Below are 22,353 nucleotides of genomic sequence, written 5' to 3'. Positions count from 1 at the left end.
ATGTCCCCAGAGAAAGAAGACAACAAAGTGCAGGACAAGAGTTTGTCATCTCTGAAACCCACCAGAAAAGAAAGAAGCCTCAAGCTGGAAGGCCAAGGATCTACTGATGTACATGACCACCTCTGGAGGCAGAGTGCCATGTTGTGCACTGGGGCATCAGTCCTGGGGTGGGATCAGCTGTGGGAAAACACTGTTGGGGCATTCATACTCATATTTCTTTTATCTCTAATCTTTACAATATGATGTTAATTAGTAATTGAAAACAACACTGGGCCAAACTCTAATGTCACTGGAGTGCTATAAACCCAGAATAGTTCTCCTTAAGCTTTCCTCCTGTGTAGTCGTGATTGTAATGCTGACAGACAACAAGCACAGTGGAAGGAGTCAGCAACTTTGGGCCAGATTGAGATCTTCTTACACAAAGTCTGGGTGGGTCTTTCACCAGCTGCACTGAAGACATGAATTTATCACATTCCTCTCTGTAACATTCCTCAAAGTGGACTTAGGTAATTGATAACAACAATGCCATCATGTGCCATTTAGGAGGAAAATATTGCTGTTATAATAAAGTTACAAAGGTGGAAAGTCCGAAGCTGGTTGGCTGATGTTCTGTGGAAAGCTCAGCAGTACGCCCTATATATTGCAAGAGGTGAGAGGGATCAGTTTCTTTTTCCATGGCAAAAATGTGCTCCAACATCTTCCCACTCTGCCTAGCGCTTCTATTATGTTGTGTTTATGGTACCCCAGTCTCTGTAAGTAGAAACCTAATTTCTACAAGCTCCTTTCAGTCCAGAGATGTCTCATACCTTATATTGGTTGTATTTTATTCTCTTTCAGGTTGGGCACCTCTCTGGTGAAGCTGGTAAGTGCTCTGTGAGCTGTTTTGAGCTGTGAAGCATTTTCCTCTGCTTGCTGGGCGCCACCACACCTGAACACATAATGTTTTGTCTCTCTCTTGCAGCAGATGCTGATGCTGGTGAGATAATCAAGGACATTCCAGACATAAACTTAGGTGAGTTCATGCCTCAATTCTCATAAGGCCTGAAAAATTGTGAGCAAAATGCTGAGTTTTCAGTATTGTAAAAAAGATGTGGGTGTGTGATGGTCAGGTAGTTCATGGTAATGAGGGAAATATAATTAAGCGAGCTCTGAATTACCTTCTTCTATCTGCCACATGAATCTGTCCTAGGACTGTAACTCTATGTAAACAAGGGATGCAGATGTTGTCACTTCTGAATTTTGGACAGACCCACAGTGTTAAGGTGATAATACGCTATATCAATTGGAAAGGCTCTGGAGTCCCACCATCATTCCCCCCCAAATCTCTATATGACTTTTATAAAGTTTTACAAAGTGGAAAATAGCTTAGATGTTTATTGAGCTTCTTTCTATGTGGGGTAAGGAAATCAAATGGAAAAGACATAACACACTGTACTGCCTTCCTCTTTTTTTTTTTTTTTTTATTTCCTGTAATGCAATTTTCCATATATCCTTTGATGGTCCACTGTGTTTTACTCAATATTACTATATTCTCTAGAGCACCATCTCACTGTGTGGCTGTGTTATCAAACTAGACATGGATAACGGTGGCCACCAGATTTCTGCCACCAAAAACGCAGACATTGCTGAGTAGTAAATATTGACTAGAAAATACTGTTACTTTTAGGCCTGTCCTTATATTTCAGTGTAAAGAGGCTGGTGCTTCTTTATTTTCTGTAAATGTCCAAGAACACTGACCTCATATAAGTAGGCTCAATATGGTTTATGAGGTGAAATACGTTTGATACTTGATATTTCATTTACATTATCTTCCATTAAATTACTTTTCAGCTGCTGGACTGGACCTTTTTCAGGGTGATATCTTGCTCCCTGTAAGTAATTAAAAACTTCATATCTACCACTTGACCTAATTGTATTTTTGGTACAAATCAGCCCATCTCACCACAGCAGATGCGTCACCAGCTCTTAATTCCCTTTTCAGAAAAATCAGCGAAATGCCCTAAGAAATGAGACCTACAGATGGAAGTTCCCCATTCCCTATATTCTGGGTGATGACCTAGGTAATGCAAATACTTTACACAGATTTTAGCTCCCAACCTTATTTGCACTGGAGTCACTGTGATAAAAAATTTGCCTTTTTCAAAACTGGTTCTCTCATTAAAATTTACTAATAATTTGGCAGCTCCTTTATATCAAAACCACATTTTTTTCTTCTACACCTATCACAACAAAACACAATTTCATCAAATTGAGTCATTTTTCTTTTCAATCATTTTTCTTTTCAATCGTTTTTCTTTTGGTCCGATGAGTGTATCTGTGCGTGTACCTTACCTCTCTGGAGTGAATCATCTGCAATGTGTTAAAGGTGTTTTCCTGATTCATGTTTTCCAGATCTGAATGCCAAAGGAGTAATTCTGCAGGCATTTGAAATGTTCCGTCTTAAGTCTTGCATTGATTTTAAGCCATATGAAGGAGAGAGAACCTACATATTCTTTAGAAAAGAAAGCGGGTAAGGTTTATATCAATTTATGTTCAGTTTTGCTGTGTAGAATCACAGAAGAGTCAGGGTTGGAAGGGACCTCTGGAGATCATCTAGTTCAACCCCCAATCAGCTGGGAATTCATTCCATTTGACTGCAGGAGCCTAAAAGTTTAGTTTAAGTTTGTTGTCAGCAGAGAAAAAGAAGCCACTGAGAAAGCAGTGCATCTTCCTTTCTTAGGCAAAAAGCTTGCAAGCAGCTGCCTCCCTCTGCTGACTGCAGAAGGTATTTAGATGATGAACGTGGAATGGGCATCTGATGTTTGGGTGGTTACTCTTCGATGAGGTGAACCCCAGCATCTTTGGATTTTGATCAACTGCTTCCACTTTCCGACCTAGGGTTGTTTTCCATTTCAGTGGTGGGTGAAACAACCTCCATGTACATCCTTTTAACTTACCAAGGTTGTGAAATGCCAGAAGTTAGGCTCTGAAATCTTTGGAATACAGGTCAAAAAAAAAAAAAAAAGGCTGTGGAAAGCCAGTTTATTGTAATATTGCTATTGTTTTAATGTGGCTCTTCTTTAGTGAAAAATTGTCTCATAATCTGAAAGATACTCAGAGATTCAGGTTTTCAGGAACTGTAAAGATTTATTTTATTTCCTATTTCTAAACTTGTTTTGAAAAAACATCTAGAAAAGCACAAAAATCTTCTCACTATATCAGCTGTGAACATATTTTGTTCTTCCAGAACTTCATAAAGGCCTATAGGCACTGATGTTTCTGCCCTCAGCTCTTCCTAGGGTAATATGTCACTTCTCTTACCTTCTCCTACAAGACTGCAAGTACCATGATTTTTGACAAGTTGGTGCTGAAGGGCCTGGTACTGGACACTCCCTGGTAGCAGCTATTCAAGAGACCCGTAGGCTCAAGCTCTCTGTTTTCGGTACTCACATTAGTGTGTTCAGAGCTCCTTCAACAAGCTGTGCCTGACACTGCTTTGTGATGTGCAAACAAAGCTGCAGTCCAGTGCAGTTGCCTCTCACATCACCCTTGGGCTACCCTAAGAAGTTCCCAGTGAATTAGCTGAGGAGCTCCTCTCCTCCTCAGTCACGATTAGCTTCTGCTGAGTCACGGGCGAGGGGCTGCTGGGCCCTCACAGAAAAATGTAATTTCACGCCCATGGCCAATGCGTTGCACAGTTGCTGTTAAAAAGGACCAAATGCCGCTATTGTAAATCCTCCTAGATCTCTTCTTTAGCCCAAGTGATTGCAAAAAAAAAAAGCTCAGTCTGTCTTGATGAGTCTACTGTTTCTATGTATGTATTATGTTGCATGTATTGTGTTGTATGTACTGTGTTTCTTGGCAAAAACGACAGCTGATACAGGACTAAACTTCTGTGGATCTCAAAAATCAGGGGTGAGCTTGTCTAGAGGGTAAAATGCTGTCCCTATGCAAGTGATAGTGAGTATGTTTTTGAGGCTTAGTCTGCTTTCAAAGTAGAGTATCTGTAGAGTATTGAGGCATCTGGAGAGCATCTAAATAATGATTATGTTACTACTTTTATATTTAAATCTTTTTTGATATTACTTTAAATCCAGCAAGCAGACTGAGAGCTTAAATACAGAGAAGAAAACTCAATAGACAGTAAGATGTCTCTCTTTCTCAGGTGTTGGTCCATGGTGGGGGACCTGCAGACTGGACAGAACCTCTCTATTGGGGTAGGGTGTGACTACAGAGCAATTGTGGAACATGAGATCCTGCATGCTTTAGGGTTTTACCATGAGCAGTCAAGGATGGACCGGGATGACTATGTGACAATCTGGTGGGACGAAATTATTAAAGGTAGGTTTTGACCTTCAAGTCAGATTTTGTAAAAGTGCGGATTCATCAGTATCTTATTTTCCCTCCTGGACTTTAAGACCTTCTTAAAGATATGATTTTTGAAATGCTGTGCCACACCTGAGACCACTGTAAATCAATCTGTAGATGTAGCAGGATTTTGATACAACTTCTCCAGTCAAAGACCAGGAACAGCGCTAAAAACAATCCAGCTTATTACTAACTTGGTCTTATCTTGAATCATGATGATGAAGGGATGATGATGTCAGTATCTAGACTCTGACTTTTGGGCCCCTTTTTGCTGTGCACTGTAACTAGCCACCTCCAAAGCAAGAAGTCTTACAACGTATTTAAAATGCACTGTTGTGAGCTCTGTGATGTGCAGAGGTACAGAAAAGCTCGGCAAAGCAGTGCCAGTTTTCCACGCATTCTTTCCCCCCCCTCCAAAAAAAAATATATCATTGAATCCTCTCAACTTACCTGTGGTGTATTCAGTAGCCAAAAATTGGGAACACCAAAAAAATGACAGATAATGGACTTTAGTGTGACACTATTCTGAATGGAGTCCTGGGGCTGGCCTGATATCATGACAGTCAATTCCTATATTCTGTAGGTTTCTATCCATACTATAAAATCTCATTTTCCACTTAGGCAAATTCATTAAGCAGAAAACTTCTGCTGAAGCCATTTCAAAGATGTCTGCTCCTCTAAAGGGAAATAAGGCTGATAAGATTGTGCTCTGTGTGTGTGTGCCTGTGTGCATCTCTTCCCACATTAATGATCTGCAACCCCAATTTAATAGCGCGGTAGCAGTTTTTGCCATAATGCATTTTCATAAACTGCAATGCAGGTAGCTGGCTAGTAAGAGAAGAGATCCCTAATTCACGTTGCTATTGACAGAAAAGCTAATAAGCCTATTAGACTTCAGAAAAAAACACACAAGACAGCCCAAGGAAATTGCCACCTTGCTGTATGGTTTATTTCTTTTAAAAACATACCCTTTACCTGGTAATGATCTTAAAAGCTAGCATCATTACGCATGCCTGTGTTCTGTTTGCATCAATATTCACAGGCTCTGTAACCAAGTACATTAATCCGTAAGTTCAGTCCTTCAGGATCCTTACTGTTAGACCATTTAATCTGACCTGATAGAATGAGGGGTAATGGCTTCAAACTGGAAGAGAGGACATTTGGATTAGATATCAGGAAGAAATTCTTTACTGTGAGGGTGGTGAGGCACTAGCCCAGGTTGCCCAGAGAAGCTGTGTCTGCCCCATCCCTGGAGGTGTTCAAAGCCAGGCTGGATGGGGCTTTGAGCAACCTGATCTAGTGGAAGGTGTCCCTGCCCATGGCAGTGGGGTAGAACTAGATGGTCTTTAAGGTCCCTTCCAACCCAAACCATCCTATGATTGTATATCCTATTCTTTACAGCCCATTGATATTTGATTTTGAACTTACTGAAGTCACATAAGAGGGTGCAAAACTGCAATCTAAAGACACTGCTTTGTTGCCCAAATGACTTCATAAAAACATCTTGCTAAATTTCCATATTTTACTGCAAAGTAATTGCTTTCAGGTATATCAATTCTGCCTCAGAAAACTGTTTCCAAGTGGCTGTGCTAAAGCCATTTCCTTTCCAGTTTCTCTGAAAATCAAGCACTTTTCTGTTCTTTTACCAGACAAAGAGCACAATTTCCTGAAGTATGATGACAGCTTCATCACTGATCTGAACACCCCCTATGACTACGAATCGTTGATGCACTATGAACCATTTTCATTTAACAAAAATGAAAGTATACCCACAATCACAGCGAAGATACCAGAATTTGATAACATAATTGGGCAACGTCTAGACCTCAGTGCCATTGACTTGGAAAGGCTCAATCGCATGTATAACTGCAGTAAGTCATAATTTAACCATGGCAAACTGTTTCTTTGTTAATACTTAAGCCTGGCTTATGTCTCTAAAGCCACAAAAACTCTCCTCAGGTGCTCTTGAGGAAGTATGAGAGGACCTGTGGTGTAGAGACCCAAACTGTTTATTCCTTCCTCATCCCTCTCTTTGGCTCTGCCAATTGTCATTACCTGTGTAAAAGTTCAGTTAGTCAATGAAATTCCATCCATTCACATCTTTTCCTCCACGTTGCTCCCGGGGGTTCAGACATGTGGTTGTGTTCTGCTGGTGTATGGACAGCTTCATCGTGCTTTTGTGAGGTGAATGCAACTGGACTATTTCCTCTTTTGGTCTTAATTAGATTGTTTTGCACTTGAGATTGGCTAAGTCTAGAGTCCAACACTGTCTAGGTGGTTGCTAAGCTGGCTCACCACAAGATGTTATCACCATGTGTGATTGTTAGCAAGGAGTTATTGCGCCCATGGATCTGTCAACAGAAGCATCAACTTGCAGGCAAACTCAGCTGAACCAGCCTGAGGTAGTTGGGTGGACTTTGCTTGAAGCAGAAGAGCAGTGCTCACGCTCATCAAGCAGACAAGTGAGCCATGAAGAACAATAACCTCCAGCCAAGGAATGGTTAAATGCACCACTGTCACTGTTCATAAAGTGACCTGTCTCTCCAAGGCTTACAAGCAGGCACAAAAGCAGCCACCATCAGTCGCTGTGTTTTAGCTACCATGTGACAGTTTGTTAACCTTATGAAAAGTGGTCAAATGTTGCTATCTTTATGCAGGGAATCCCTCCAGGAATCAAATATTTCCCCTTTTGAGTCTTTGGGCTCACATCTGCTGTGGGTTGTCTGCTCTACATGATGTCTGTACTAGTGTAAACAAAAGCGCCCAAAATTAGAGAGAAGTTTTAATGAAATACTATTATGGAGGTAAACATGTGTGCTTTTTTTTTTTTTCAGCTTCAACTCACACCTTTTTGGACCAGTGTTCTTTTGAGTTTGAAAATATCTGCGGCATGATTCAGGGCACCAGAGATGATCTAGACTGGGTCCATCAACAGGGCAGTGCTACAGGGCAGGAAGACCACACACTTTCTGGGCGCTGTAGAGGTAAAATGAAGTAACAGAACACTTTCCTATGGAAATGGGGTTAGCTGGGGTAATGGTCCCTTGTGCATGTCCCTACTGGTCTGTGTGCTTAAAATACAGTGTCTTTAACAACTTCTCTGAACTTGCCATTGCAGTCAACCCTTGAGAGAACCCAGAACGGGCTACTTTGAAAACACAGGATTAAATGACCATATTTAAGACACTACCGAGCAAACATCCAAGTTGCAATGGTTTTGGTTAAGCAAAAAGCCCTTTTTCTTTTCACGTGTCTTGGCCCTGTGGGTGTGAGTTTATGGTTGCACTTGTGCTCTCGTTAAGCTTTTTCAACACAGTGGAATGTTCTCCACACGAGCAAGATAAAAGGGGACAAAGAACAATCTTAACTAGAGGCTTTTGAAATATAACCTGGAAAAGGATTTACTGCAGCTTCCAAAGTCTGAGTAAGAGTTATGTTACCCCACGATAAGAATGAAACATCACTCCTAGCCACTCATAAATGTTGGGTTTGCAAAGCAAATGATAAGTCAAGCTTGAGCAGTCCTGGTTCTGGAGGTAGAAGAAAGTTGCAAAGTATTTTATGATAGGAGTTTAGGGACAATTTTCTTTTTCACATGGTAATTGTGCCATTTTTCAGAGGAAGAAAAATCTCAAAACGGGTGGAGTCAGCCCCAGTCACAGTGTGCTAGCTTGCAGGTCAGAATAAGGATTGAATCCCAACAGGCAGTTCTGAAGAGCAAGGGCCTGATTTGTCATTATTTAGACAGAAAAAGCTACTACAGACTTAAAAAAAAAAAAAAGTTGCCTACAGCACATTCAGTTGTGCTTTGTCACTCTTTGACAAAGGAAAAAATTGACTTGCTGCAGAGTAGACTATTCCCCTTATGTGACCCACCCACTAGAAAGAACAGATCCTCAACCTCTTGTAATGCTGGAACTTGTCAATCGGGTCAAGAATTCAATATAACTCAATAAAACCATCTGACAGCTTTTATAAGTATGTGCTTCTAACCCTCATCTGACTTTTTTCATTCTTCCTCTCCCTTTTTTTTTTTTCCTCCATGTCATATAATTGTAACCGAAAAAGAATTCAGCTGAGTTTGAGATTATTGGGTAAAATCCAATCTCTCTGAAGTAAGCACTTAACTTGCAATTATGCTTTGGCATTTACTGACTTGATGCAACATAAGTATTGACGCTCTCTGAGAAGGTTAGGTGCCTTGGAGGATCTCCTGAGTGCCTAGATGAATTGCATGAGAAGGGAGTGCCTCTGCTTTTGGAGACCTTCAAAGGGTCATTGACTCCATTAGGAATTTGGACATTTTTGGAGAACTGCTTCTGCAACCACCTCAAGTGGGGGTTAATTTTAGGTTTCTAACACAGATGGATTGTATTTTGCCCAAACAATCTGACTTCTTTGTTTTTTGACTTATTACTGGCTAAACTGGAAGAGGGAAAGTACAGCCTAAAGCTTAGAGAGGAGCTGGCAGCCTGGCTCTGGATTTGATCCCTATATCCCCATGCTGAAGTCTGCTAAGGCATATCCTAGCTGCCACAGATGCTTAATGTTGCCATTATTTGTCTTTCTTATCAAAAAGGATGTAGAGCCTAGATCATCCGGGGTTTTAATACCACAATAAGCTCAGTAATGAAGTTAGACACCTGAATAAGGCTCGCAGCCCTGTTTCCCTCTTGGAACAACAATGATCATACTTATATTTAACATACTTAAATTTAATGTAAATTTAACTTATGGTGAAGTGTCATATATGTGTGTAAAGCTATTAAGTATCTGGGGCAAAGTTTCTATGGGTATGAGTTCAAAGCATAGGTAATGGAGAATATTCCCCTGATACGGTTAGAGCGAACACGATAAAGAGCTCCACCCACCAGGAGGTTGTACTGTGTTTATGCAGCTACAGGTTTAACTGGTGATGCCCCAGATGTTAGCTTGGACAAGAGTCCAAGGAACCAGGCCCAACAGAGAAAGCTTTCACACAATAGCTAAAAGAATTTCACTTGTAAACTTAAACACAGACTATAATAAATAACTAGAGCAATGCAATACAGATAAGCCCATGTGATACCAAAATAAGATACATGTGCAAATGGTGAATCCCTTGTAAATATAAGCATAAAAGTAGACATTTAAAATCTAAAATAGAGAACACTTCAGAAAGTGTTAGTGGGAAATTAACTAGAGGGGCAGGAATTCTTAAATACTTTCCCCAAACCGAGAAGCTGAATTTTGAAAAGTCTTCGGTCAAACTGTAAAAAAACAGGTCCTTCCTGTTCAAAGTCAGGAGAGTGCTAGTTCTGTGTCCAACCCCTTTTTATTATCTTTATTACTGATAAGAAATTACCTTACTCTTTACAAGGTAATATAGCATAAGATCTCTCAGATCTCATCTTTAGATTATCTTCAGTACAAATCAAGGAAAAAAAATGTGCCTACTAGTTACTTGCAGTCAGCACTGAATTCTCTGGCTCATATCTCTGACATTCCTGAGGCATTCAGCTTCCAACTAGACCAACTAATGCAAAATTGACGTAAGCTGTTAGCAATGAGTTCTATATATGTGCTAAACTACTAGTCCTGTTCTTATCCTGGTCTGTCCTGGGTAGTTATCACATACCATTTCCTCTACTATTCACGTTAAGTACTACACTTATGCCTACCAAATTTAACATTTCAACTGATAACACTAATGATAAATTCACACCTTGCAGCTACCAGGAAATCTGGAAAGAGACAGTGACACTCTACATTTTCTTCACAGGTGCTGGCTATTTCATGTACTTCAGCACCAGCTCTGGCAAGGCAGATGAGGTGGCAATCCTCGAGTCTCGAATCCTGTACCCAAAGAGAACTCAGCAGTGTCTCCAGTTCTTCTATAAGATGACAGGAAGCCTTTCTGACAAGCTGATCATCTGGCTTAAAGAGGATGATGGCGCTGGAAATGTTCGCAAGATGAGGAAAATTCAAACCTTTCAAGGTAATATGGGTTATATATAGAATATTAGCGGAGGAAAAGTTGTCTTGCTGAGTCCACAAATGCAGTGGATTGGCTCGGAAATCTAAAGATTTTCTGGAAGCTACTAAAATATCTTGTGATCCAGCTAAGGATTTTGGTATCACATGAGGGCATTTAGCAGTAAAACTGCGGGTTGTAATAAGGTAATTTAGGGGCTCCACAGCAGAAGTCATAATGTTCCTAATAGCATTACGTTACACTCAGTGATTGAGAGGGACCCCAACCTCTGCTGGAGATCAATTCACTAGTTGTGGTTGTTACATGATTTAACAGTCAGCTGTTCAGGTGTAAATACCTGTGCTCATCTGCAGTCAATAAGAGTCTCAGCCTGATTTTTGTATGGTTGGAAATATGAAAACATATGTAGTTTTGGAAATGTGAACTGAGCTCCCACTTTGGGTGATTTTGCTAAATAGGACAAATTCAGTCACGGTGGCACTATGCGTTTATGTTGCCAAAACCCAAGACCTGTGATAACCGGCCTGTATCAAGCTGCAGGAGTTTGCAGGGAAGGACAAGTCCCTGGAAAAGCGGCAGCAACAGTGAATTCTAATACGTTGGGTCATTTACTCCCATCCACTTGTTGTGTCTTGGCCCTTAGTCTGACAGTCTCTGGCATAAAGGGAACACTCATAATGTGTGAAGAGTTCCTAATACAAACTGTCCAAAGCATTTGGAATGATAAGGAAATGTGAGTATATTATAATCACAATATCAGCTTAAGATGTCTAGCCTTCAGGACTCTCTGAGAGGTTCAGTTGTCTCAAAACGCAGCTGGAATGGATGTCTAGGAATAAGATGTTTCATAGTATCACTAATCATGCTGATGGCAATGCTTTGCTTTCTTTTTACCGAAGCGGATAATGACTATAACTGGAAAATTGGCCATGTAACCCTCAATGCTCAGAAGAAGTTTCGTTACCTCTTCCAAGGACTAAAGGGCAACCCCAGCTCTTCATCTGGTGGGATTGCTATCGATGATGTCACACTGACCGAGACCCCCTGTCCCACAGCTGTGTGGGTCATTCGGAATTTCAGCCAAATCCTCGAAAACACACCAAATGATGTTATTCAAAGCCCTCGGTTTTATAGTCCTGAGGGTTATGGTTTTGGCATAAGTTTGTATCCCCACTCCAGAGTCAGTGGCTACACTCGCATTAGCTTTCACTTGTGCAGTGGAGAGAACGATGGTGTTCTGGAGTGGCCAGCGTTGAACCGCCAAGCTATACTCACAGTGCTGGACCAGGACCCTGATGTCTTGAAGAGGATGTCCTCGAGCAAAAGCTTCACCACAAGGAAAGACCATGTTAGCTCAGGTAAGCGGTGAATGCCTGGAGGAATGATGAAAAGGAAAGCCAGGGAATTCGAGTCAGAGGACTGAGTGTAGGACTCAGACTTGGGCAACTTTGGTTGCATTTCCCAATTTGGAATGCTTTCATGTCTATGACTTTCCTGTGTATGACTCAGAGTTCCTGTGAAAGATCATCAAGTGTGAAAAGTCATGCGTAGAAGGTTGGTATCATTATGAACAATCCCTGGCATAATCCCTGAGTTTGACTCTAAATACAGAGTTGTCCTAAGAGCTGGCAATTCCTCTTCTACCTGTGGTTTGCCCATTATGATAGGTGACATATCACGATAGGATGGTGTAATGCCAGCAGGGTGCTGTATTCCATTACTAAACCAACAATAACTTAAGATAAAACTGCATTTTGGAGGCTTTGTTAACTTGAACGTACATGGTCTGAATGCACAGGGTTCACATGGTAGCTGTATTTAAGAAAAAAATACCTGAAACCACCTGTGAGATCAGGCTGCAGCATATGAAGCCTGTCTTGCTCAGCTGTGTGTAGACTGCAGATTATCAACTCTTTCAGACAGGGGCTACCTTTTAACTCCAGGTTTATATAGCATGTGGCACCATAGTTCCGCATCCACCCCTAAGATTCCTCACGGATGTGTTAATTCAAAGAAATAAGGACAACAGGACAATATTGAGTTTGGTACAGAATAACATACTAGAGGTGAATCTCCATCCCTCTTCACTTTTTCCAGTGGAAATTTAGTACATGCTTTTTCAGTAGGAGGTTTTAAACTTTAGGTATGAATAGGTTTAACAGAACCATAGCAATGAACAAAATCTGCTAGACTCTAAACCATAGGTACTTAAAACTGATGGGGAAGTGTCCTTATGCAGGAGGGAGCACTTAGCTGGTGACAACATGGAGTTAACTTGCATTTGATTCATCCTCAGTGGTAGAGGATTTTCAATGCCCTCACATAGACTAAGAGTCCTCATGCAGACCGTATCCAAGGATCTGCTGGCACCCATAATTTGTCAGTCCTATGTGAATTGTTTGGGCATATCAGCTGTGAACTTGATTTTACAGCATAAATCCCATTTAACACTGTAATGCACAAAAAAGTCATGTCATACTTCCAGCTGCAGAACTTTGGGGTTGTTATTTGTCACTCATATTCTCTTTGCAGGTGCTAACGGATCCTTAATATGGGAGAAACCATCAGTTGCTGGAAAATTTGATGCTTCGTGCAATTGCTATAGAACTGTAGACTGGGGTTGGACTAACTTCATATCCCACAGCCAGATGAGACGGAGAAGCTTCCTGAAAAATGATGATCTGATTATTTTTGCAGAATTTAATGGTAAAGACGCTCTTCCTGACTCTCCTTACAAAAAGAAATGGGTGGTCCTTCATATCTCTTTATATGAATTCAAGTAACTATCGCCTCCTGTCTCTGAGTCATCTTGTCTTCTAATGGGGATCAACTTTTAAAACCATTTCTCTGTCTTAGTTTCAGGTGAGTGATGTTGGCTAAAGTGATTGTGAGTTCAGAGGAATCTAAATGGCAACAGTTTACCGAAGGTTAACTTCAGAGACACCTCTAAGCACCCTCACCAGTAGCTACATCCATTTCTAAGCATTGAACATACTAAAAGGCCACCCCCGTTGTGTTTATTTTCAAACAGAACAGCCACACTTGGCATAGTTTTTCAAAGTACAGAATACCACAGATTTACCTAACTAGTTACCATAATTTCAGTATTATTTTCTATCTTGTGCTTCAAATATGCAGAACTCGCTGTGGTACAGCAAAAGCTCTGTAAAGGGCAAATGGACAAGGGGCACCCTGCAGTCCACAAAGCACCCGGTCAGCCCCTGGTGTGCAGAATACTACATATAGCATCACCCACTGTTACCTGATGTCTTTCTCCTCTCTCTTATTTTTAAAAAGATATAAGTCACCTCAATAACACTGAAGTCCCTGTTGAACCTGAACAACCTGCTTTCATGGAAGGCCTCATTCTTGAAAGGCAGAAGAGAGCAGCCCGGGATATGGAGCCCGTTCAAGACTGGTTGCCTTATCTTCAAGACCCGTGTGACCCAAACCCTTGCCAGAATGATGGAGTCTGTGTGAATGTGAAAGGGAGAGCAAGCTGCAGGTATCACAGACCTCTTCCCTGCTTGCCTTGACTTTTTTTCTGAGCCAAACGATGCAGATAAGTATTCAGAGCTACAGACCTCAGAGGTCTGAGCTACTAGGTCTTCAAGGAACAGGAGGAACCAAACGCTTCATTGCAATGACTGGTTTCTACTAGCAGCAGTAGGGGACACAAAGAAACAACATTCTGTGGTGCTTCCAGGGGATGTAAATAGCCTCCAAATAAGGTGGGGATATTGTGATGTGAACCCCACTAATGGGAACTGCCCATCCAAGACTGTGAGTGTGAGGACCTTGAGGTGGGCCTATAGGGCAGGACAAAACTCCTGATCCATGTGAATCTGTACTTTATTTTTCCAGGTGCCCATCAGGACAAGCCTTCTTCTTTACGGGTGAGAGGTGTCAGTCAAGGCAGGTCCATGGGAACATCCTGGGAATGACAGTTGGTGGAATTGCTGGAGCCCTCGTCTTAACCATTGTCCTCATTTCCATGATGGCTAGAAGATAAAGAACTGCAGGGGGATAAATCTCAGCCTGGTATTTTTCCGTATTTCATAAGACATCAGTTTTCAGTGAAAAATGATGAATACAGTTTGTGGAAGACCAGTCAGCATATGAATGAAATGCTCTATCAACATCTCGGCAGCAATCTGTTTACTCTGTAGGACTTGGCAGTTAAAGAACAATCCATAGAACTGCTGCTTAATGTAAGTTCATACCCTGCCTGTCTTGTGTATTCTTTGAATGTTTCATTTCTTCATCCAATAGCAAGCGGTAGTGCTGGAAGTCCATACATTTAATCTCAACCACAGTTCAAACTTAGATTGAATAACAGGTAGAACCTCTCAAAACACTGGAAAAAGACACATAGAAGCTCATATATTAAGATTCTAGAAATGTTCCTATAGAAATTACTCAAGAAATCTAAAGGGTAGATGTCCATAGGTATGTAACTCAGTACATCAACGCTTATTTGCCATGGAGTTGTGATGGTTTATAAAAGCTGAGTAGCTATTACATAGAATTCATAGTAAACTACTACTATACATTTTTCGCCAATTATTTAGCAGGGAAATAATTTCATATTAAAGTTAGTTGTCTTTCTACGAGACCTCACCACATAAGGTTTTCAAATATTCAAGTGCAAATCTATTCTCTGGGCATAATCGAAAGTTCTTTTAAACATCTATAAAGCTCCCTTGATTTCAACAGGCAGTGGATGAAATCAGAGCAGATCAAGTTACCATAGGATTGGATCTGTAGCAATTGTTACCATTAAATTCATATCCCTTTGGAAATCACAAGTCAGGGAAATGGGTGAGAGTGTAGGAAGATGAAGACTGGGTCTGGGATACTGGTGGGTGCTGGATAAGGTGTTAACACCTTATTGCAGATGGCAGAAACTAACAGATCTAGGATGTCCCAAGGTCTCTGCTTTCAAGGGCTCTAACAGTTTCCACCCTTGAAAGTTTGTGTTGCAGGTTACCTCTGAAAGCAGTTTATTGTTGTCTGCATATCAGAAAGAGTTCAGAATGTAAACAGTAAATAATTGCAGAGGGTGAAGCTACCCTTGTATTTATCACATACGTGTCACAAGGGATGGCAGCCAAGGGAAAATGAACTGTCATGCTGGGAGCTGATTTCTGCCTGTTTTTACACTTGAATTCATCCTGGTGCTCACACCAGTCCTGTAAGGACAGACAAACCATCCAAATCATGGTGTATTTAATTAATACATTATCAAGAAGTTAATACTCAGTCTCTCTTATTCTCTGCATTTGGAATAAAATCAAAACAAACACTTGTATCAGCTTTTCCTGCAACATGGCTGACTATCTGGCTGGACCTCACCGCAGGTGAAAGATAGTTACAGATCCGATTACCTTCTGGATTAGGGGACTTCACCTTGGGTCAAAGGACTCCCCCACCCGAGTTGGCAAGTTCATAAATGCCATAGGGTTATAAAATGAAAGACAAGGGATCCATAAAACTGAATAAAATTGCAGGGTGTATCTTTCTAGTTAATGTGTGAGACAGAGAGGATCCAGGCAAGTCCTAGTTAAGTCATATCCTGCATATCATTTTGGTGTCCCTAGAGTAAAGGGACACCAAGAATAAAACTGCAAGCTGTCACCACTCACTCCAAAAACATGTGTAGGCTCTAACACTGTTCATTTTACTTGCATAGACAGAGTCCATGTCTTCATCCCTTGCCAAACCACATGCTGACTCTGCTCTGACAGGAGAACTTGTGATGGTGTGCAGTCACAGAGGATGTCCTAGCAGGTGACATTGGGCCCTGCATGATGCTCTGGCTTCCTACTGAAAGCTGGGAATAAAAGTCTGTCCTCAGCCCTAAGAGAAGGGGATGGAGCTGCTCTCCTCCAGGAAAGAGGAACCCCCTGTCCAGTGCATGTCTGGGACATGTCCTGTCCCTTTCAGGGCCTTGCTGGGATCTGCTGATAACTGCTTCACGTCCTGCTGGGTCTGGGGCCTTCTGGAATGAGGCTGTTGGACTCGCCAGGGCTGCTAGTGGCTGGGTCCAGGGATTTCTTCACCCCACATCAGGAAGCTGGTTTTGACCTCCTTTCCCGTATCTTCAGAGCCTGGCTCTGAACATGATGGTTGGGAAAGATGACAGGGTCTGACCCTGCCACTTTGCATGATGCCTTTGCCTAAGCCTTTGCACTGGGAGAGGAACGCATCCCATCTGCCCCTCAGCTAGACCCTACCCCCGCTAGCTCCTCATGCTGAGAGTAACAGAGTTCAGAGCATCTCACCAGTGCAGAAAAAACACCTCAAGAGGGTAGCTGCAGTCACCCTCTACAGGCATTCCAGTATCTTTTCGGGGAAACTGTGCACCAATTCATTTTCCTTGGGATCTGAAGATTAACTGTGTCAATCTTCTCAAAACGTGCTCAAAAGGAGAAGCCCAAAAGAACCTATTCAGTCTGCTCTCTTCCTTTGTCTTCCTTGGTTCCCACTGAAAGTTCTTTGTTTTACTATCTACTGGGCTTTGTACTGGGTACACTGGGATGCTCTATTATCTGCAGCAAGTGCTCCAAATATCCCCTAAACATTGTTTGTCTTAGTATCGTAGATGTTTTCCAGGAACTTTGCAGCTCAGCATCACCCTAGGAGCCTACATCTCCAGGTTACAGGATTTCTCTGTTGGGCAGTCGCTGCTGCTTGCAAATGGACACTCGGTTACTTACTAGCAAATAGGAAGGTTATTATGGACAAGACATGACACAATCAATGTTGGATAAAGCTCTGGATAGAGCAGCAAAATCAACAAGAATTTTTGCTGGGCCAACTGCTTGTTTCACTGCTGTTGGGGAAAATCATCTCACAAAAAGTAGGACAGCCTCAGAGAGCAGCTTGGTCTTTCCTGTGTTGGCTTCCTGGCCGAGTTAACTCAGCCATTTGTAATGTAGGCTTGTGGTCCCTATCTTCAGCTTCTGCTTCTGAGTTGATGCAGGAAAGCAGCACGGGAATGGATGAAAGGTGCCACGGCCACAGGTGAAGTGCAGTTTTCTGGAACTCCTGGAGTTCAAATAAAAGTAATCATCGCGGTGTCAGTTGTTTCCCGAGTGAAAATGCTGGACTCAGCCCATGAGCTACAAGCTGAAGAAGAGTCAGCTGCTAAGCACTGTAGTTTTAGATAGTTTCTCTCTCCTGTGTGTCTGCACTGCAAGTAACTCAGATACTTTCTGTGTTCAGTCACTGTAGGATGTAGCTGACAGCCTCTCTTTGCCCTCTTAAGCATCATGTCTAATAAAGGCAGCTTTGCCACAGTCATTGGAGCAGAATATCAAAAGCATGAGTTTCTAAGGTTCTTAAAATCTATATTTAGGCTCTTTAAATAGACCTGTACTGAAGTTGCCCAGAAGCATTGACTAAGTGTAGCTTCTAGCCTGAGACCTTGTTTGATCTGTACCTCTGAATATCAGGTCAGTTCTAGGAAGGCTCCCTAAATCTGACCCTTCAGGAGAAGGACTATGATAAGCCTGACCTGACACAGAATCATATAATGGTTTAGGTTGGAAGGGACCTTAAAGATCATCTAGGGTCCCTTCCAACCTGGACATCTGGAATTTCTCTAAGGAAGGGTTTTTTGGAAACTGTAGAGCAGATTTTTTTTAAACTGAAGTGTTGTTTGAAGGAGAAAATTTGCTTTGTGCAAATACAAACAGTAGCTGAAGTATTGGTGATTTTTGCTTGTGGCCAAAGTGTGTGTAGGTCTTTGTTTCCTATTCAAACTTGCATTTAGGTCATTCATTTTCCTAAAAGCAAAGAACTTTTCCAATTGTCCTTTGCTTAACTTGCACCACTTGCATGAGAAGTGGGAATTCCACTGTGGGATGACAAATCCCTTTCAGGCTTTCAGTGCAGAACATCACTCTTGCTTGTGTGCCCCAGGCCTGTATGGGTGGAGCTGGGTTATGGACCTGCAACCTTGGCATGTGTTTGCAGCTGCTACCTTGCTTGTCTTACCCACTTATTTCAACTCACAGCATTGAACTGGAAGCAACAGTGGTCCAAGGTAAGAGATTGGAGACCTGGATCATAGGGAAGGCAGACACCACACCCTCTTAGCTTCTGCAGAAGATCCGTGTAACCTACAGAAGATCCTTTGGAGCTACCAGATGTTGTCAGCATTGCTTGTAGCTCTTGGCTACAGGGGAGAGGTGAAAGGCCCAGCTCAAACTGCCTGAGCAGAGAAGCAAGTGTAGCTTTGCCAGCTCCCAACCCCAAGCTTAGGACATCCCCTGGGAAGAGCTGTCACAGCAGTTATTCTCAAGCAAGGTGCCTGTTCTGTCTCTTGTGGGTTTTCTAATCAGCGATGGCATCATTCAAGCGTGTGAACCTGCCTCTTTCACTTACTCAGCCAGGGCAAAACAGGATCTGCAGCTCAGTCTCCCTGGGGTAAAAAGGTAAAGACTTCTGCCGGGATTGCTGGGGCATTTCAGACTTCACCAAAATGGCTCAGGTGCCCGCAAACAACCCCACAAAGCTCTGCTCCCCACCCCACTGCCGCATCTTCTGCCAGTGAAAGAAACGGAGCCTCTTTCTAACACTTCAGAGCATCACAGTGGGCCGGTTGTGTGTTGTTGGTCCCTCATCCAAGGCTGGGACTGAAACTAGATAGTTCTCACAGACACATATTTTCTTTGCTGTTAACAAGACACAGCTGCAGACCCGCAGTTGGACAGGGGCTGTCAGTGCAGGGCTGGCTGGCCATCACTGCTCCAGGGAGAGCTGGGACAGACTCCTCCTTTGCCACCCTGACTCACCTGGCCTTGGGGACAGCATAGGCTAAATGATTTGGGCAATGCTCACAGCAGTGCCGGACCAGGGGCAACCAGGACCCTCTCCTGCGAGCACTGCTTGGAGTGATTGCTCCTGCCGGGCAGCCAGTGGCAAAAATCCTGCAAGGTCTCATTTGGCCCACATGCTGGTTTATTTACAGCCGTGGTAGGGGCACTGCCACCCAGGGAAGGGAGACAGCGGCCCGGGCCAGCCTGCGGCACATGGGACAATGCCTGCAAGAAGCAGTGTCACCCCATGCGATGCACACTCCCTTCTCAAGGGCCTGACAGGCGGGCAGAGGCACACCCAGACCACACAATTCTCGAGCGTTTTCCTGTTAGAAAGCCAGGGTAAAAGCGAAGGATACAGCTGATGTGGCACACTCAGCCCACGGGCAGGGCGAAGGCGGCAGGCGAGCAGAGGTGCGACGACCACGGTGCCAACCCTGCTTTTCACCTGCAGGTCTTCTTTCCCTGCTCGATCCCCCTCCCTTGGGGCTAGGGGCTGACTTTCACTACCCAGTTTAATTAGCGAAGGGGGGCATTAGCCCAGGGCCAGGGTTACACGCAGCCCAGCCGGAGGGCTCAGCAGCACTGCCGGGATGTTGGGGTGGGTTGGAGGGGAAAGCTTCCTTTCCACCCAATAAAAAATCTGACGTGCTGAGATATGCACCATTCGTTGTCCTGCAAAGAAGGGGGAAAAGGGGAGGATTGATCCAAGAAGAGGCTGCGGGAGGATTAGCACTACTTATACCAAGGAAAAAGCTTAGTTTTGGTCCCCACTATACAAAAAAGATGTGGCCAGGCTGGAGACGGTCCAGAAAAGGGCCACCAAGATGACCAAAGGACTAGGAAGCCTGTCACATGAGGAAAGGCTGAGAGAATTGGGTTTGTTCAGCTTTGAGAAAAGAAGTCTTAGGGGAGACCTTATCACCACGTTCCAGTATTTACAGGGTGGCTGCAAAGAAGACGGAGACTCCCTTTTTACAAGGAGTCACATGGAAAAGACAAGGGGTGATAGGTACAAGTTACCCCTGAGGAGATTCCGATCAGACACAAGATGAAAATTATTCACAATGAGAACAATCAGCCATTGAAATAACCTCCCCAGAGAAGTGGTGGATTCCCCATCACTGGACACTTTTAAGGTTCAGCTGGACAGGGTGCTGGGCCATCTTGTCTAGACCGTGCTTTTGCCAAGAATGGTTGGACCAGATGATCCTTGAGATCACTTTCAACCCGGTATTCCATGATTCTATGAAATGACATGGTTCGTGTGTGAATCTGCCTGTCAGCCCCATGTCTTCTCAACAGCATTGAATCCTGTCAGCTGTTGAGGACCTCAGAGAAGTTCTCATTGTGAGTTCAGTTCTTAATGGTTGGTAGAGCTGGTTAGAACTGCCACCAAGAGAGAGATGGGCAGAACATGACCATCTCAGTCCCTGGAAAGCCCCAGCCAGACCTTCATCACCTCTGTGGCTCTGCCCTCCCCAAGGCACATCCAGTTTCTGACCAGCTGCTGGTGACAGGGTGGGTGAAGAAGATTACATCAGCAGAAAGCACTGTGTGTATGGGGGTGGAGGTTTAGAGAGGCCCTAATCTTGGGGGGCAGAGATGTGTGAGGACTGGGTATGTGAGGAAGACCGTGGAAACTCAGATGATTGGAAAGGGAAGAAGTGGTGGGTACAAGACACAAGCCTGTAAGAAAGTAACCTAATTTCTTCTGCTCATGGGATTAACAAATCCAACTGAGGTCTCAGGTGCTACAAGGTAGCATGCAGTTGGTCACACCTTACATACTGGCCACTTTTTATATGGGCCAGGGGGGCCAACTTTTTATTCTTGCCTAACTTGACTTTTCCAAAATGCAGCTGTTTACTGAACACATTTCCTGGGGCAGTGTAAGAAGTAAACATGCTGGCCAGACTGCTGAGCCATGAAAACATCAGAGATCACAATGCATAACTGGTTTCATGGTCCAAAGAAAAGGTATCAGAACTCCGCACCTGCAAATCCTATTTCTGGGGCACATTGATTTTCACTGGCCACTATAGTGTGGATAAAATGGTCCTGGGCTCTTCACATTGTTCATATTGAAGGTTCCCAAAGTCTTTAAGGAAGGAAAGGTGAAATCTGGGCTTGAAGCACATGTAGGAGTTGTTCAACAACTGTCATAATACAAACACTTCAAGCAAGGAGTGTGAGCTTGGGCTTGAGAGACCTGCATGTCGCAATCCCCTCCTTTACTATTTTTCCTGAGACTGAATAAATCAGAGGAAGATGCCAAGGCACTGACTGTCCTTTATCCAATGCTATAAAAGGTGAGTAAGGGAGAGATCCCACCCTTTCCACAGATTAGGTGGACCTGGTAGGTTTTTGTTGCAATGTGCTTTAACTTAGTGCCTTGCAGTTAAACAGGGGGAGGTACATGAGTGACAGCAATCATGAGGAGACAAGCCCCGTGGCGGCTCTCACTTCAGGATGGAGGGTGAAAGTGCTCTAATCGGGACAATGGGAAGAATTGGGCCAGCTACCAAAAAATATCCAGCTGCCCAAAATTCCAGTCTCTTGAGGAGAGCAAGCTGTTGGTGAGCCCACTGCCTACCTTGCGTGTGGCAAGGACCTGGTTCCTGCTGCTGAGAGTGGGTAGGAGGGGTACAGGGTGGCTGCTGCCATGTGTTTGCCACCATGTGTTTGCCATTCTTCTTCCATTCAGTACTCCCTTCCACCTTTTCTTCTCTCCCTTTTATCTTGATGTGTGTATAAATGCAAGTGAAGCCTTCGCCCCAAGTCTTTAAGACTGCCACAGTTAATTTCTTAGCTGCTTGTGTTTCGTGAACTGTCATGGCTTTTGTAACACTGGTGAGGACCTTGCCTTTGTAGATCCACCCAAAGATGTCCCTTCAGTGCCAGACAGCTCTGCATCACATCTTGATTTCTCATTCACATACAGCTGAGACTCACGCTTAACTAAACTGGGAGGTGTGGTGAAACCTGAGAGGTGAATGTTTGCAGAGATAAGATGTGGTGGGACTGTGTTGTCTACAAGAACTCATACTTTACAGCTTACGTGAAGTCTATTCTAACTTGGAGTGGATGGTTCTGCAGCAGGTCAATACTGCACAAGCTAATTCCAGAGGGGGTTAGACTCTGGCTGTCCAAAGGCAAATTTTGGTTGGAATAATGTGTGAAGGTCTGATTTTCAAGTTTCCACTG

General features: G+C 43.2%; 1 protein-coding gene across 1 annotated transcript; it reads left to right on the top strand.

The window, feature by feature from the left end:
* MEP1A (meprin A subunit alpha) lies at nt 1-14,333 on the top strand (the record flags this gene model as incomplete). Its single annotated transcript, XM_082480762.1, has 14 exons — nt 1-108; nt 838-862; nt 962-1,012; nt 1,831-1,871; nt 1,982-2,060; nt 2,392-2,509; nt 4,145-4,320; nt 5,997-6,218; nt 7,182-7,331; nt 10,109-10,324; nt 11,221-11,679; nt 12,854-13,027; nt 13,619-13,826; nt 14,186-14,333. 14 exons carry the CDS (start codon nt 1-3, stop codon nt 14,331-14,333), a joined length of 2,175 nt encoding a protein of 724 aa, XP_082336888.1.
* Nucleotides 14,334-22,353: the final 8,020 nt, after the last annotated feature.

Source organism: Vanellus vanellus (genome assembly GCF_965231255.1).
Source record: "Vanellus vanellus genome assembly, chromosome: 3".
NCBI classification, from domain to species: domain Eukaryota; kingdom Metazoa; phylum Chordata; class Aves; order Charadriiformes; family Charadriidae; genus Vanellus; species Vanellus vanellus.
Note: the sequence above shows the minus strand (reverse complement) of the source record. Positions and strands in the feature narration are given on the sequence as shown.